The sequence below is a fragment of the Metarhizium brunneum genome, chromosome 2 (genome assembly GCF_013426205.1).
Source record: "Metarhizium brunneum chromosome 2, complete sequence".
NCBI classification, from domain to species: domain Eukaryota; kingdom Fungi; phylum Ascomycota; class Sordariomycetes; order Hypocreales; family Clavicipitaceae; genus Metarhizium; species Metarhizium brunneum.
The window spans coordinates 6,057,786-6,073,792 of record NC_089423.1 but is presented as its reverse complement, the minus strand read 5'-3'; the positions used below and the strand labels follow the sequence as shown (position 1 = coordinate 6,073,792).

Genomic DNA, 16,007 nt, shown 5'->3' with positions numbered 1-16,007 from the left:
CATGGGAGAACGGGAGCATTTAGTGTATTGGGGAGGCGTGGCTTCACATTTACGATAAAGGGACAACTCACCGAGGCTGATTGGCAGCGAGGGCTCTGCATGCTATTCTCCACAGTAAGCAGACTCCCCGACAATTTGTCCAATTATGAGATGGCGCTAAGCGTTATGAACGGCACGGAACGTCCCGAGAGCATGTGCATATCTGAAAGCAGACCGTGGCCTGGTTTGCAAGGAAGGCACGCGGTTTAAGCTCTCGATGCTCAAGCAAAGTTCTCGGAGCGAAGTTTAGCTTTGTTAGTTAGAGGCAACATCGGAGAAGCTATACGTAAGTGGCGTTTGTCCGCGAACTAATACCAAAACAGCCAGCGTGTTGCCGGGGGTGGAGGATAAGATTCTTGATTTGGGCGACGACCAAAGACTACAAGATTCGAGAATATATAACTGCCGCATTTTCCAGACGCACTATTGCTTGAAAAGAAAGGATAAGTCTAAGTATTTGAATATATGCAAAGGCTATTGTCGCTACTATCATTACGGCGGGCAGCTGGTCGGCGCCTGCCGAGTTGAATCGCAAGCGAGCTCCGCCCGACGAGCTTGGATATTGGTGACAATGTAGGAAGCTCCAAGCCGCCCAGCTTGATAGTCACTTCTAGGTTCTAACATGGAGGCGGTTTGGGCTTCTTGCCAGGTTCGCGCGTTCGTGACTGGTCTCACATCCGGGTTCCTTGCATTCAAATCTGGCGTCTATTGTCTTACAATATCTCGTAGCTTCTACATTTGCTACTCTTGTTGATTGAGCCTATGGGGGAAAATCATCGTGATGGGTCATTGGCCGTAGCAGCTGTTGGATTAAAGAAGACTGGAGGCAAGAAAAAAAAAACTATTGCCAAAAGAGGCCTGTCGCAGCCTGGCCAATCGCAGCCTGCAAGTGGAGCGGCCGGATTGAATTGATGCCGAGGTGCGGATACAAAGGCCCAACACATTGGCGCCATTGTCTCCCGGGTCGGCATGTCTGTTGCGCCGCAGAGGGTTTCCAGGCCCCAGCCCTCGTCCAATAGCAAACCGTGCTTTGCAACTTTTTTTCTGGGCGAAATCATAGTCGGGCATCTCTCGTCAACGTTGACCCGAGGTCGCTGCGTCATCTGGAGTGAACATCGTAACGATGCAATTAATATTGGAACACAACGGCGTCGCCGTACACCCTAAGATCCGTCCCAACTGTAGCACCAGACTACGTTACCTAGTGGCATCTTCCAGACCATGACAACCGCTCCAACATCGTTGTCGATCAGACGCCACGTGCACGACCCCTCCAGGTGTTGACGTCTTGTGGACTACCGAGTAGTACTGTACGTACGGAGTCGGGAGCTGGTGGTTACACCATCCTTCATCCCTTCTCCTATCCTGTAGTGCAGAACCTGACCGCTCCAAGACATCTTCGATATACGACTTCCGGATTGCGAGACATCGGTTACACACCGTCTGGGACCAAGTTTGCGCATCATAGAAATATGAACCAGCGACAGCGGCAGGGCGAGGCGACAGATGGCTCCAGTCGTAAAAGTCGTGTCGCCATCATTGGGACTGGATTAGCTGGGCTAACGACTGCCTATCTTGTCCACCATGATGAGCGAAAGCGGTACGGCGTGACGCTTTTTGAACAGGTACAGAGTGCAGACCATGACGATGCGACAGGTGAAATACTAACAATCCGTAGGCAGACACGCTATCGCTCGACGCCGCATCTATCACGCTCAGCAATGCAAAGACGGGCAAAAATGAGCGCGTGGACGTTCCACCGCGTAGCTTTTGCAAAGGCTACTACAACAACCTTTGTCGCATGTACGAGCACCTAGGTATTGGCTTTCAACGGATCCGCCTCGTCTGGGTCTACACAAAGGCCTCTGCGACATCACAATATGAGCCGCCACCCGAACCAAGAGATGCAGAGACGATACCGGACTCCTACTTCGTCTATAACAGGAGGCTGCACGAACTTTTGCTGTTATCACCAAATTTCTGGCACAGCTCCCTGCGGCAGATCCTCCAAACGTTTTATCTGGCGATATGCCACATGTGGTTCTTCGTGGCCTGCTTTCTTCTCCAGCCATGGACGAGCCAATCAGAGCCTTGCTCGGATGTCGATGCTGATACGAAGTCATCCAGCGACTCGGAAACCTTTCATCACTATCTACAAAGGATACGACTGCCACGACAATACGCAGTGTATTATCTCCTCCCCGTGCTGAGCATCATATGTAGTTGTTCACACGCTGAAATGATGGATTTTCCAGCAAGTGACGTCGTTGATTTCGTAAAGGGGTCTTTCTTTCGAAAAACATTTGTTCCTCAGGGAGGTGTCAACCGCGTCCAATCGACACTATCCAAGGGAATCGAAGACGTTCGCCTGGGAGCACGGGTTACCCAGGTGACTCGAGTCGACCAAGGCATGCTCGTGCGCTGGGAACAAGCAAAGGACGGAAGATCCTCTTCCTCGGAAGAGATATTTGATCGCGTGGTGCTCGCTGTATCTCCAAACGTTGCTGCCACCATTTTCAGCCCGTCCAGATCCACGCTGGGCGTGATCCCAACGGCTCCCGTCACAAGCTCGATCCTCGCCCCGCCTTCCGGGGGCGTATCCCTTGCCCGCGGCGAGGGACAAACGCCGTCCGGAGAATGCTCGTATCGTGGGGGCGATGCCCAGATTATGGAATTCAGGACCGCCTTCCATGGCGGCACTGCCCAGTCCGAGTCGTTCCATTTCCTGCCCAGCGGAGTGGTCATCAGGACAAGTCCTTCTGCCTGCATTGCAGAATCTAAGGGAAGCTTGCACACGTCAAAATTCACCCGAACACTACGGACCATACGGAGTAGGAGCATGGTGGAAAGGGTGATGGGCAAGGACACATCGGCACATGGCAGTGAGGATGTGTGGGTGAACGGAAAGGATAACGTGTGGATTGTAGGCTCCTGGTGCTGGGATGGCTTGGTTCTTTTGGAAGGGTGTGTCGTCTCGGCAATGAAGGTCGCTGAGGATTTTGGCGTCAGTATTCCGTGGTCTGAGAAGCAGTAGATCCTGTTAGTGTCAGCCTGTATCACCACCCGGGCCTTTACGTAAGAGTCGGTAGCCTAATCGATTTTGTTATCCATCTGCTCCTCGGACGGACAGAAGGCTATTATTAACGTCGACAAACGATCAGTGTGGATTTAGACTATATATGATTATTTGTCTCTCAACACCTTTGGTCGTATTCAGCGGCGAGGCGAAACTTTGCACGTCACAGATTCCTGACCGCGTGAAGAAGCTAATCATGGCGTTTTTTGAGTCTTGCACATAGCAAAATTCTCAAAAGGCACTTTTGCCATGTATCCCTTGGCTGCTGTGTCTGCTACGTCTGTGAGCAACTACATCCACAACCTACATCATCCAACTCGAGCAATCGCCGCTCTATCCGGATCCAACTCGTAGTATGTTGTCCCTCCCCCAGGGTCAAAACAGGCGTAAACCTGGAACATTAGGCACTGCAATCCAGCACCAACCCTCGAGCGATGTAGACGCCATCACGAGGAAGGGGGGGAAAGTATGTACGACTTTGAAGTCATCATGTGCTGCAGCGGGAATGGCGGCAATCCACTAACTTGCGCCGGCATTGACTTGTACAGAGATTTGGCCGTCGGTGATGAGCAGGTGATGCCATCGAGACCCCTCAACAAACATGTGTAGCATTCGAGCTTCTTGTTTGAATCACTTGAACGTTGGCCACTCACGACAAGTCAGGTGCTTCAATATGTCCAAACTTCCCCGCGTCAGGCTGCCGCCATTGGTTCTCGAATGCATCCAGAACTCTGGGCGTACGGGTTACGCCTAGCCCAGAATTGCCTCCCCGCGAAAAGAGGGGAGGAAAAGAGGTCGGACGATTCGGGCCGGTGGCCGAAGGCGATATCACCGGAACAATGGCATCACAACGAGCTGCACATGGCACCGACACCACACCACCCATCAACAGTCTACATGGACAGAGCATGCGGCGCCAAGATTCGATCGGACGTCAAATTTAGATGTGACACGGCGAACAAGGAATTGCCGTTGTCTGAGGGGGGGGCGGTGCGACGCGAGGGTTTTCACCTGGATCATGCATTGTTGCGCCGTCCTTACTTCGTGATGCCTGTCCTTGTGCTCCGCGCCTCCGCATCTCCATGACTCCGTGACGTGCTGCTCCATGCCGCTTGCAATGTTGCCGTGCATATGTATTGTTGCGTGCCATTACATGTTGGACCTGCGTGGACCTCGCACGGGGACGTCCTCCCAGACCGCGCATCGTATGCCCAGGACGGGCAGCGTGTCCGTTGTCTCGATGTCGGGGAGCGATCGTCGTTGAGAAATGGCGATGCCACGTGTAAAGAGGTCATGACGGCGTGGGCGAGGGAATTTGTCTGATCTGCCCGTCTGCTTTCAGAGTTTGTCGCCGGATGGATGCGCGCCGTGGCCTGGCCAGCGACGATCAGTGTTGGCTAGGCGAGTCTTTTTGTACGGCGCATACTCCGTACAGAGATGTACATATCATATTCCAGACTCGGTGCGGAGTAGTGGTACATTCACAAAGGTGAACGTCGGCAATCTGGGCCGCTCCTTCCCCTGCGCGCCGCGTTTCAATTTCCTTTTTATTTTCTTCCCTTTTTCCCTTCTCGGGCGCTCTACTCCGTGCTCCGCGCCAGCATTGGCCATGGCGCGTCTCACAGACTTGAAACCCGCTTTCCAATTGTCCAATTTACGCGCGTGGCCGCCTCGATGTGATTGGCTCCGTGGGCCAGCCTGCCCTGCATCGTGGAGATGAGCCGGGTCAACTGGCACACTTTTGAGTCTGTCTTGGGTCAGGGGACCAGGCTCTCCCCCGCATGAACAGATCACAAAGACACTCGAGCACTTGCCGCAAAACGCTATTCTTGCATTGGCACACATGGTTGGCGAAAATCATGTACATAGACGGCGAGGCGGCGAGTTAAAACACCGCTTTTGTCTCCTCCTCAGCCAGATCCGTGGTCCGTGAGGTTGCACCGAGGGAACCAAAGTGCATCACGCGCACGCGACGCCTCAACCCTTGACTTGCCTTTTGCATCTTGACTTACCTGGGCGCTTTAGGTGTTTACTTTTCGGTCCGTTACACCGCTGGTGGCCTTTGCCGACGTGCATTCGCGCGCTCGTTGCATTCCATTCCATTCCATTGCACGTAGCCGCCCGCATGAGACTGTAATTTTCCACCGCCCGGTCCTTTTGTGTTACCAGGTCCTTGGTTTGGTCGCATACCGGTATGTTCTCGGCTCGGAATCTGGATTGTGATTTGCACCAGGGAAAGAGTGCAGGTCTCACGCGGGGGAGAAGCAATCATGGATGGTAAGTGCCACCTCATATAAGTCGTTGATCACCGCTGCCGTGATGATCCTTTCTTGGAGAGTTGAAACATGTCAAGCAAGTCACTTTTGTTGTGTTGCAGTCGTTTCTCCCTGTTTCCGAGCAGCAGTTTTCAGCAACAATGCGGTTGACGAGACGTTTTGTAGTCGCCCAGCTTCCTCTCAGCGCCCTCGTTGGCGCCGTATCATCCGCGAGAACTCGTAAGTAACACTCCTCCCTCGAGGGATCGACACCTTTGACTGACCTGCCTGATTTGTTTTACAGTCCAGCCATGGCAGTATGCTCCCCTGCCGCTGGGAGACATCAAGGCAAACGGCTGGTTGTGGGGAGAGAGCCGCGCCATGGCGGATGGCCTCTTTGGACATGAGCACGACTTCTACGTCTATGTGAATTTGTCCAGCTGGCTGAACGAGCCAGGCACCAATGGTGTCGAATACAGCAACCTCAATGAGGCGCTGCCGTATTGGTTCAACTCCATCGTGCCCCTGGCTTACACTCTTGACAATCACAGACTCAGGGAGCAGGCGGAACAGGTCGCCACACAGGTTCTCGGACACCAGGCTGGTGACGGCTGGATTGGCCCCGAGGTCGGAGAGTTGAGGAACTTCTGGGCGCGAACTCCCATGTTCCTGGGTCTGATCCAGCTGGCCGAGGCAGACAAGGCGCAATGGGAGAAGCCCGTTGTCGACAGCCTGCGTCGCTTCATGACCTTGGCAAACAAGATGCTGAACAACCAGAGCGAGGGATTTGCCAGATGCCACAGAGATGTGGACTGCACATGGGGTCAGGTTCGTATCCACGATCTCATCATCACCATCCAATGGCTCCTTGAGAACCATCCAGGGTCCCCCGAAGAAGACTCGGTGCTGTGGGAGAACATGGACATGTTTTATTCCCAGAACCCACGCAATTGGGACGCCTGGTACGCCAACGTCCAGCCTGCTAATCCGGCGGATTCTCGCACTCACCCGTTTATTCATGGCGTAAACGTGGGACAAGGTGAGCACATCAGTTGATGCTATGGCCGGTGGTACTCCAATAATACTGACTCAGCCCTTTGTAGGTCTCAAGGCATCATCTGTCCTTTATCGCATTAACGGCAGCCAGGCCATGATTGACATGACACATAAAGCCGTAGATTGGACCTTCACCAACTACGGGTCGGCTTCTGGGACTATTCTTGCTGACGAGCACGAACACACCTCGGCTCCTTATGCTGGCAGCGAGTTGTGTACGGCTGTTGAAACCAGCTACTCCTTGGCATATCTCTACCAGATCCTCGGCGACAACGTCTTTGCGGACAGAGCCGAGCGCACCATCTTCAATGCCTTTCCCGCCATGATGACGGGCGACCAATTTGATGGCACTGAAGAGGAGAGGAGGAGGTCGCGCGGCAAATGGGCGCACCAGTACATGGCGCAGCCAAATCAGCCGTGGGCTATCAACATAACCAAAGTAGATGGACATGTGCCCAACGTATTCACAACCGCCAACAGCGGCCTCGCGACGACGTTTGGAATGGAGCCCCTCTACCCCTGCTGCACTGTCAACCACGGACAGGGATATCCCAAATTTGTCTCACACAGCTGGGTGAGAGTCGGCGAGAATGGCCTCGGTCACGCTCTTCTCAGCCCGACCAAAGTAATGACAACTGTCAACAAGGACCCCGTCACCATCACCTGCGACACTACATATCCATTCGGAGACACCCTGGTATATACAATCGACGCAGAGGCAGAATTCGACCTCTACCTCCGTGTTCCGGACTGGGCGACCGGCTACACCATCACGGCCGTGTCACCATCCGGGGTTTCCACCACCGACGCCGGCACCGGAAAGGGCATGCAAAAGGTTCCCATCCAGGCAGGGGGCTCCAAGGTCAGATTCACCATTAGCGCCGCCGTCCGCACCGAGGAGCGTCCCGGCGACAGCGTCGCCGTCTTTTTCGGCAACATGCTGTACGCTCTCGACGTCGGATATTCAAACACGTCGTCCTTCCCGCACGCCTTTTACGACACCAAGGGCGAAGGGCTGGACTACCTGCCCTACAGAGAACTCCGCGACTACTACATCAAAAACACCCAGCCCTGGAACGTGGCCATTGACCCTAGCACCTTGAAGTACAGCGACGCCGGCAACAAGCGCCTGGTTGACCCCATCTTCGAGTACGGCCAGCCGCCCAATTACGTGACTGTGGACGGGTGCGAGATCGAATGGGGCTTGTACATGGATACCATTCCGGACTTGCCACCGGCCCTAGCCGATAGAAGATGCATTGGAGACAAGAAGACGTATAGACTGATTCCGTACGGCGCTGCCAAGGTACACATGTCAGACTTGCCCACTATTAAGCTGTAGCTGCATTTCATTTATTCCTTGGTCAAAGACAGTCGCTACGGGATATGCGTTATGAGTTTGGACTATGAGAACATACTTGACTAGAATGCACAAAAAATTCTTCTTCTTTGTAAAACAATGAGCATCGTTACTCTTGCAATTGTCTTTTTACTCTCTCAAAATTCCGTGTGCTCCTCTTTGTCCATGCCTTCGCCATGTGTGACTCGGATCCTCTCGGACTGCCCCTATATCAACATGCTCTGTGTTGAGCACGGCGTGCGGCCATCCACAAGGCGGCCTCTTGAGGGCGTCGCGCCGCCGGTCTTGAGGTTTTGCCCCCGGCTCGTAAATACATGTGCGTTCAAATAGAATCCTTGGCTCGAGGAGTTCCAAACTCGGAACCCTGGAAGGGTATGCCGTGCTGCGCGACGGCGTCTAGGATGGCGGCACTTGACATTTCTCACAGCCTCGCGAGGAGGACGCCGCAAGGGACTGGCGGGATACAGTCCATGTGTGCGCCGGAGGACGAGAAAGCCGAGCCGACGAATTGATGGGTCGAGGTCGGTTTTGAGAGTCTCGGGTTGGGGTTGAGTTCAAAGAAACAGGCTCCACCAGATATTCCTTGGGACTGATGTCTTGTGCATCGAGGACTTGGAGGAGCGGCATTTGGCGCTTTCTGAGGGTATCTGCACGCCGGCTATTGTTTTTATGAGGCGATGGCTTTTGAATTATGTGGCTGGCATTGTGTAATTGCGCAGGGTTGCGGCGTAAGCTGACTGGCCGTTGCCAAGCGGTTACGTTAATTAGAATGTTGGGCGGCAAATGCGAGGCAGTTATGGTGAGATGTTGAGCTCGAGAGACGGAATCAATTGCCGTGCGTGACAAACCTATGACGAGAAATATGTCTGGCATGGATATTGATTTCGACAAGTATATCAGGAGGTCAAATGCCGCTCTGGGTTGTCACGGGTCAGGAAAGGCTAATGGCAATTGCCTCGGGGATGCATCGCATTGCACCGCATCACATCGCATCACATCGCAACACCATGTAGCAATAGCCGCTCTACAACTACAGACTACTATTGACAGCAATGATATCACTTGGAGTATCCGCGTCAGTAACCGATTGATCATCCCCTAATAATCATGCCACAAGGTGGGGGACGGATGCTGGTCCAACGAATGCTCCATCCCGGCTGCTATTCGCATCATGTGGTGGCGGGTGGTTTGATGCCAACCGGCTGGTTGGACCAGATGCCTTGGATATTGACTCCTATACAAAAACACCCGACTCTTCCCCAGACTCTATTATGTGCCAACCTGCAAGCTTGGCGTCCAGGTCTTGGAAACAATGTCGACTGGGGTTTGCGGTTTGCGGTTGGCCAACAGTGCGGCCATTTCGACCTGGACCGTCGCCACGCGGAACAGCCGCTGGCTATATTCGTGGGATTGAGGAATGATTGGTTAATGTGTTCAGGCCGGTCGGCTATTGAGGTGCGTGAAGGCTGCGTGGCGTCGGTGGTTGGAAAGCAATGGCTCAATAGCCGGAACGAGTGCAACTACAACACCTGCTGTACATCAGGAGACATGCGGGCTGAGAGACGAGGAGATGCGGCAAGCAGCAAAGCCAAGAATTGCAGTAGAATTGCTCGAAGCATGAATCAAAAAACGCTGAAATGAAAAAAAAAAAACACCTACGGGTGCCAGAACAGCCCGACGATGATCTGCGCAGCGCCTGGATGAATGAATTGTTCGGGGTAACATTCCGGGGTGCCTCTGGAGATCTGGGAAACGCCACTTCTGGGGGGCGGCAAACTTTGCACAGCGCCAATTCTAATTGATTCGACATTGAACAGAGGCAAATCCGGGGGCGCATCTGGGGCGCGGAGAGCGTGGGGGGTTTCAAAAGTTGGCACTGGGGGCAATTGAGAAGAAGGTCAATCTGGTGGCCTCACGTGGCCGTCGGCTTTTGAACAGCGACCCGTTCGACGTGGCCGAGCCATCCATTGCCCAGGTGCCTCCTCCGTGAACCGTGAGCACCAGACCGTGCAGCTTCCGGTGGCTGCAATAGCGTGCCGGCTTTTCCAAGTCTTCGCTGGTGCCGTAGCGTCCGGTCCAGCGCCAGTACTGGTAGTTGAGTACTCCCCCAGGCTCCCAATGGCTCCCGGGCTCCACCCATGTGGGGGGCGTCGAATGTCCAGACATGGAGTCCCGCTTGGCGAAATCAATCAGCTCGAGCCAACTTGACCCTTTCTCGTGTCTTCATGCCGGATATACGGAGTAGCGTTGGCGCCGTCAGGATATAAGAGCCGCTCGGCTCCCGTCTTGTCCAGACTCGATAGGGACTGGTTGTCATCCATCTGCCTCTCCATTGCTTTCCTGCCGATTGCAACAATATCCCAACGGGGCGGCGGACCTGAAGTTCAAGTCCCAGTCAACACCATGCCACCACAACCAGATCCCAAGTTGAACTCTGCTCACGAGGAGCACCAGCACAGCATCGACCAAGACCACGTCAAGAGCGCCGTGCTGCAGGATCAGCTGAGACATGCGGACCGGGCTTTGGCGCTCATTGGCGACGGACAGGTCGAATTGACTGACGAGGACAGTCGCCGCATCCGCCGCAAGACGGACAAGGTCATCTTGGCCATCCTTGTCTGGGTCTACTTCTTGCAAATCCTCGACAAGTCCGTGCTTGGGTACGGCGCGACCTACGGACTCAAGGAAGACACCCATCTGACCGGCAACGAGTACTCGCTGGTTGGGTCCATCGCCCCGATTGCCCAGCTGGCATGGCAGCCCTTTTCGTCCTTCCTGATCGTCAAGGTGCCTCATCGCATCCTGATGCCGACCCTCTGTCTGGGATGGGGCATTGCACAGGCCTCCATGGCCGCCTGCCACAACTTTGGGAGCCTCATGGCCGCTCGCTTCTTCCTGGGACTCTTCGAGGCCGGTTGCCTGCCGCTGTTTAGCATCATCACGAGCCAGTGGTACAGGCGCGCCGAGCAGCCGATTCGCGTTGCCGCATGGTACGGCACCAACGGAGCGGCAACCATCATCGCTGCCGCCTTGTCCTACGGCCTGGGCCACATCAAGTCGGATTTGCTCAAGGAGTGGCAAATGTACGTGTCTTTTGCGCCTTTTGTTCCATGGCAGATGTCGGACTAACTGTAGAATCCATACAGCATCTTCCTCTTCGTTGGTCTCGTCACCATCGTCTCGGCCCCCTTTGTATACTGGAAGCTCGACAACGATGTCTCATCCGCCCGATTCCTCACCGAGCACGAAAGGGCCCAGGCCATTGAACGGCTTCGAGCGAACCAGACCGGTACCGGTTCCCGCGAGTTCAAGTGGCAACACCTTCTCGAGGCCGCCCTCGAGCCCAAGACCTACCTCTGGATCGGCATGGCGCTGCTGTTAAACGTTGGCGCCAGCGTCACCAACACCTTTGGTCCCCTTATTCTCAACGGCCTGGTTTCCGACAAATACATGACCAGTCTGCTCAACATGCCCTTTGGCGCCGTGCAAATCATCGTCATCCTGCTGGCCAGTTTCTTGGCCCAAAAGGCACGTCTCAAGGGGGCCGTCCTGGTGGTCTTCATGCTTCCCGTCGTAGCTGGCCTGGCCGTGCTCTACTCTGTTCCCCGCGGCCAATCCGCCAAGCCCGCCCTGCTGGTCGGGTACTATCTCCTTGCATTCCTCTTTGGCGGGAACCCGCTCATCGTGACCTGGATTGTCGGCAACACGGCCGGTACCACCAAGAAGTCGGCCATCATGAGCGTGTACAACGCCGCCAGCTCGGCGGGCAACATCATCGGCCCGCTTCTCTTCAACGAGAAGGACGCGCCCGCCTACAAGCCCGGGCTCCGAGCCTGTCTGGCCATCTTTGTGGCGCTCGTGGCCGTTGTCCTCATCCAGTGGGCCAACTTGATCCTGCTCAACAAGCTCCAAGAGAAGAAGCGTGTTCGAAACGGCAAGAAGGCCAAGATGGTTGATCATTCGATGCAATCTACATATCACGCCATGGGCGAGGAGAGCGAGGACGCCGTCGAGACTGCAGCTGGAACTGTAGAGTTTGCTGGCGAGGCACGTACAGGAGAGAAGGCGTTTATGGATCTCACAGACCGTCAGAACGATGAGTTTATCTACATTTATTAGCGTACGGCCAAGTGCTGCACTGCCATTTACAAAAGAGAACACTTGGAACTTGTTTTTTTGCACACGTCTCAAATTACAATGGTGAAAGCGGCACCTATATACATATATATACCCAACCCAAGCAACAAGAGTCCATGCATAGTTCCCGCCTACTGATACGCCTTATTCCTCTTCACGGCGAGAAACGTCAAACTCCACAGCTGCCTCACATCGCTCTCCGTCCCGGCACCGACACCAGGCGGCGGCGGCAACACGCCCAGCGGCGAGAGCTTGTACGCTCCGCCGGTCCCGTTGCCGGACGCGCCAAACGTCCAGCTCCATACCTCGGACTGCAGCTGCCCCTCGTTGTCCTCAATCACGTCCCACAAGCGGTTGTACGCGGCCCTAAGCGCCCCGAGCACGGCCTGGTCCCTACAGAAGCCCGGGGGCCCGGCGGGCGCCGGGGTGCCGCACCGCGCGAGCTGCCTCTCGAAGCCCTTGGCCATGAGGGCGAGCTGCCAGCCCCAGACGACGGTCCCGTGGTACGCCGCGTTGGTAAAGTTGGCGATGAGCACGTCCCGCCCCGACAGCGCGGGGTTGGCGACGACGGCGCCGACGGGGGTGGTCAGGCCCGCGGGGAAGGGGCGCAGGATGGCATTCGCCGACGCGTTGACAAAGGCCGTCAGCTGCGCGTCGTCGCCGGTGGCGTTGAGGAGGAAGTGTCTGAACGCCGTGTCGGTGTGGCTGACGGGGACGACGTCGGGCGCCGCGGCGCTGTGGACGGCGATGCCGTAGTCGACGATGAGCCCCCCGGCCGAGGAGTACCTGCCCAGGGAGTCGGCGTTGGTGGGACCCTTGTAGAAGGTGTTCTTGGCGGCGTAGTCGGCCAGCCTGGCCCGCGCCGTGTCCAGCGTGGTGTTGTACTGGAAGAAGCGGAGGGTTTCGGCCTCCCAGACGCGTGCGCGCCGGGCCGCCGCCGAGGCCCAGCCCGATGTCGCCGGGGTGTTTGGGTACACGCCGTGCATGCCGGCCAGCCGGGAGATGGAGTACAGTGCCGCCGGTGCCAGGGCGCAGTTGACGTCGAAGGGGATGCGGGCGTTGGCAATGCCGTACGTCGAGTCGCGCCATTGTCCGACGACTTGGCCCTGTTTGAGGTGGATCAGGTTCGCGACGGACGGGTTCTTCTCAAACGCGGCGGTCATGTTCATGATCTTCTGGGCACTAATGTACGCCAACTGTCCCCAGGTGAGGTTCCTGTTGTCGGCGTCGACGGCGCCGGCCCTCGTCGCTAGGAGTGGCTGGATCCGGCCCGGCTGGGCCTGGAAGTACTTGTCCATCACGATGGGGAGGTAGTAGTCGGTGTCGATCATGGGGTAGGTGAAGCCGGCGGCGGTGGAGGAGAGGTTCCCCTGCATGTTGAGAAACGTGGCGTAGTCGCCGATGGTCTCCTCGTGGCACACCGAGCCGTCGGTGCGGTTGATGCGCTCCAGGGCGGCGCCGATGACGGCCTCCATTGCCGACCCGTTGCCCGTGCTGAGGACGGGCTGCAGGAGCAGCGCGGATATGAGGCTGTCGCGGCCGAAGTAGGTGAGGAAGCGCCAGCCCCCGGCGAGCAGCTTCTCCGTGTAGGAGAAGAAGGACAGCGAGCTCACCTGGCCCGCGGGGTCCTGCTGGGCGAGGCCCTGCGACTGGTTGTTCAGGATCTGCCGGGGCTCGAGCTGCTTGAGCTGCGGGTAGTTGAAGGTCGTGGAGAAGTGGTAGAAGCCGGCGCCGAAGACGACCGTCTTGTTGGAGATGCGGATACTGGCGTTGTCGTTCCTCCAGGGGACCAGGGTGAGCGTGGTTGTCGTGACGTTGTCCAGCCACAGCCGCGACAGCTGCACCCCCGTGCCGTTGTACCTGGCCACCTTGACGGCGTCCTGGATGACGGGACTCAAGAGACTCGGCCCCTCGGTGAAGTCGCGGATGTTTCGGACGCTGCCGAGGATAGCCACGGCCATCTCGGCCGAGTTGTTGAAAGACAGGATGCCCTGCACGCCGACATGGGGATACTTGGTGGCATTTGTCTGAGACGTGACTGCGCCGAGGGGCGCTCCCAGGGTCGAATTGACGAGCGCAACCGCCAGCGTGCCATTCTTGTCCTTGTGCGGCTGGAAAAAGGTGCAAATGCCGCTGTTCCCGGCGGGGAACGCGACGATGAGACGCGGTCCGATGATGCTGAGGTTGCTGTCGGGCAGGGGACTCGTGACGACGGCTTGCGCGTCGACATTGCAGTCGGAGTAGAAGTAATTTTCGTAAGGGGGGTCACTAAGGTGCTGGGTGCGAGGTTGGCATGATGATGCTGATGCTGATGCTGATGCTGATGATGCAAGAGTTGCGAGAGCCAGCAGGGCGAGTGAGCAAGGCCGCATCTTGTCAGGTCTGGTTAGACAGCGTTGCTTCTATACTTGCATGTACCTAGCGATGATCCGCTACCAAAGCAATTCTATTCAAATGGATCATGACCATGGTTTTAAGATATACATCTTGTCTAGAGGTCGTGCCGCGTGGCCAGTCTCGACGTTGCTCAACATGAGGATCGACTGCTGGTGATCGACAAACTATCCCAGGCGCCACGCAGTAATCCGCAACGCTTGCAGTCGGCCCGTTTGTCTATGCGCAGCTCGCAGCGGAGAAAAATATCTTCACCTACTCCGTACAAGGCTGCAAATGCATCCATCCGGACATGTTCCTGTTCACAAAACAGGAAACCTACAAGAACCTTGGCCTTTTTTATCCGCGGGGTGCCGGGGAAATTGTGGGGTTGAGTGGCCTTTTCCCCGGAGTCCTGTTTGTCGAGAGACGCCGACAGACGGAGAGTCAGGTGTGTCATGGTGGTGGAAGAGCGCTCGCCGATGCCAATCCTTGACGCGTGGGGAATCAGGGCCTCCGGTGCGCGGGTGGCTACCCGAAACCTAGTTTTATCAGGTTTGAGAGACCGCGCGGGCTTCGGGCAAATGTTGAAATGTAGCCTATGGATTTCATAATTCGTCAATTTCTGCTGGCGATGACTTTTTGGAGTGGAACGCCACTGGGTCAAGTTTGCCATTCCTTGTCCTTCTCATTCTCCTTGTCCTTCTCAAAGGCTCGTGGGTCCTTGGCCAGCATGCATCAACATCATCCCCTCTTGCAAGGCTTGGACGAAAGTGAAGTACATGGCCAGCTCCAAAGCATCATCTGACGTCTTAATGTTCACATTGTAAAGCCTCAAGTTCATCGTGCGATTCGCGTAATCAATGGCCTCCACATAGTGAACGTAGCCCTTGGTGTAAAACTTGACCAGAATGCCTCGTCAAATAGTTAGCATGTATTGCAATTAAGAAAGGGTGAGAACATCATCTCAAAGTACGGTTATAGCTGTCAACGATACTTACTATTCATTTATAATGCCTGACCCTCGCCCTTGTTATATGCTTGCGCTGGCTCGTTGCAGCCACAATGATCAAAGTATCATTGACAGCTATAACCGTCTCTAAAAATATATCGGTAAACTTGTAAGTAATTGCAATAGAAAGAGGCCGTACGCTGGTGCTAGAGATGATGAGTTTTGCATGGCGATAAATGTGATGCGTTTGGGGGAGGGTTGCGAAGGAGAGAAATCTGTCGCAGCTGTCTCAACTGTGATTTGGCGAGAGAGTCCACGTCAAGTTTCAACACACACAAACGCTTAATTTCTGCAGGTGCGAGGGGAATCGTGTGACTTGGATGTACCAGACGTAATTGCCACAGCCGTTTGCTGCAAATGTCAGATTCATCTCACAACATTCTCATATTGTAACACCACACTTGAGAAACGGCTGCAGCCAGCTGCCCAAGCATGTAGTAAGTGAATCGCTGACTATCATGATAACCTTATTTAACCCCCGAAACATCACAGCAGCCTCTTTTCATCCCTCACACATCACACCTACCTTCCTCGCTGCCTCCCAGCAATTACACCATCGCCCTCGCCGTCCGCGCCCTTTATTTTATCACGTCGATTACTACAATATCATTCGTGTGAGTATCATTCAATTACATGGCAAATCTTATTACCGCCGTGCTAATAGCTAACGCTTTCTGCAGCAATATAAACACGCCCTCC

The 16,007-nt window shown here is 55.3% G+C and overlaps 4 protein-coding genes across 4 annotated transcripts; 3 read left to right on the top strand and 1 right to left on the bottom strand.

Annotated features, from left to right (window-relative positions):
* Positions 1–1,511: 1,511 nt before the first annotated feature.
* On the top strand, positions 1,512–3,073 carry G6M90_00g047910 (uncharacterized protein; the record flags this gene model as incomplete). The annotated part of the gene is made up of 2 exons (XM_014689421.1): positions 1,512–1,664; positions 1,718–3,073. 2 exons carry the CDS (start codon positions 1,512–1,514, stop codon positions 3,071–3,073), a joined length of 1,509 nt encoding a protein of 502 aa, XP_014544907.1.
* Positions 3,074–5,531: 2,458 nt separating this feature from the next.
* On the top strand, positions 5,532–7,768 carry G6M90_00g047900 (uncharacterized protein; the record flags this gene model as incomplete). The annotated part of the gene is made up of 3 exons (XM_014689420.1): positions 5,532–5,610; positions 5,675–6,409; positions 6,474–7,768. The coding sequence occupies 3 exons, from the start codon at positions 5,532–5,534 to the stop codon at positions 7,766–7,768; spliced, it is 2,109 nt and encodes a 702-aa protein (XP_014544906.1).
* Positions 7,769–10,189: 2,421 nt separating this feature from the next.
* Positions 10,190–11,905, top strand: G6M90_00g047890 (uncharacterized protein; the record flags this gene model as incomplete). The annotated part of the gene is made up of 2 exons (XM_014689419.1): positions 10,190–10,869; positions 10,933–11,905. The coding sequence occupies 2 exons, from the start codon at positions 10,190–10,192 to the stop codon at positions 11,903–11,905; spliced, it is 1,653 nt and encodes a 550-aa protein (XP_014544905.1).
* A 149-nt stretch (positions 11,906–12,054) lies between these two features.
* Positions 12,055–14,295, bottom strand: G6M90_00g047880 (uncharacterized protein; the record flags this gene model as incomplete). The annotated part of the gene is made up of 1 exon (XM_014689418.1): positions 12,055–14,295. The coding sequence occupies one exon, from the start codon at positions 14,293–14,295 to the stop codon at positions 12,055–12,057; it is 2,241 nt and encodes a 746-aa protein (XP_014544904.1).
* Between the last annotated feature and the right edge of the window lie 1,712 nt (positions 14,296–16,007).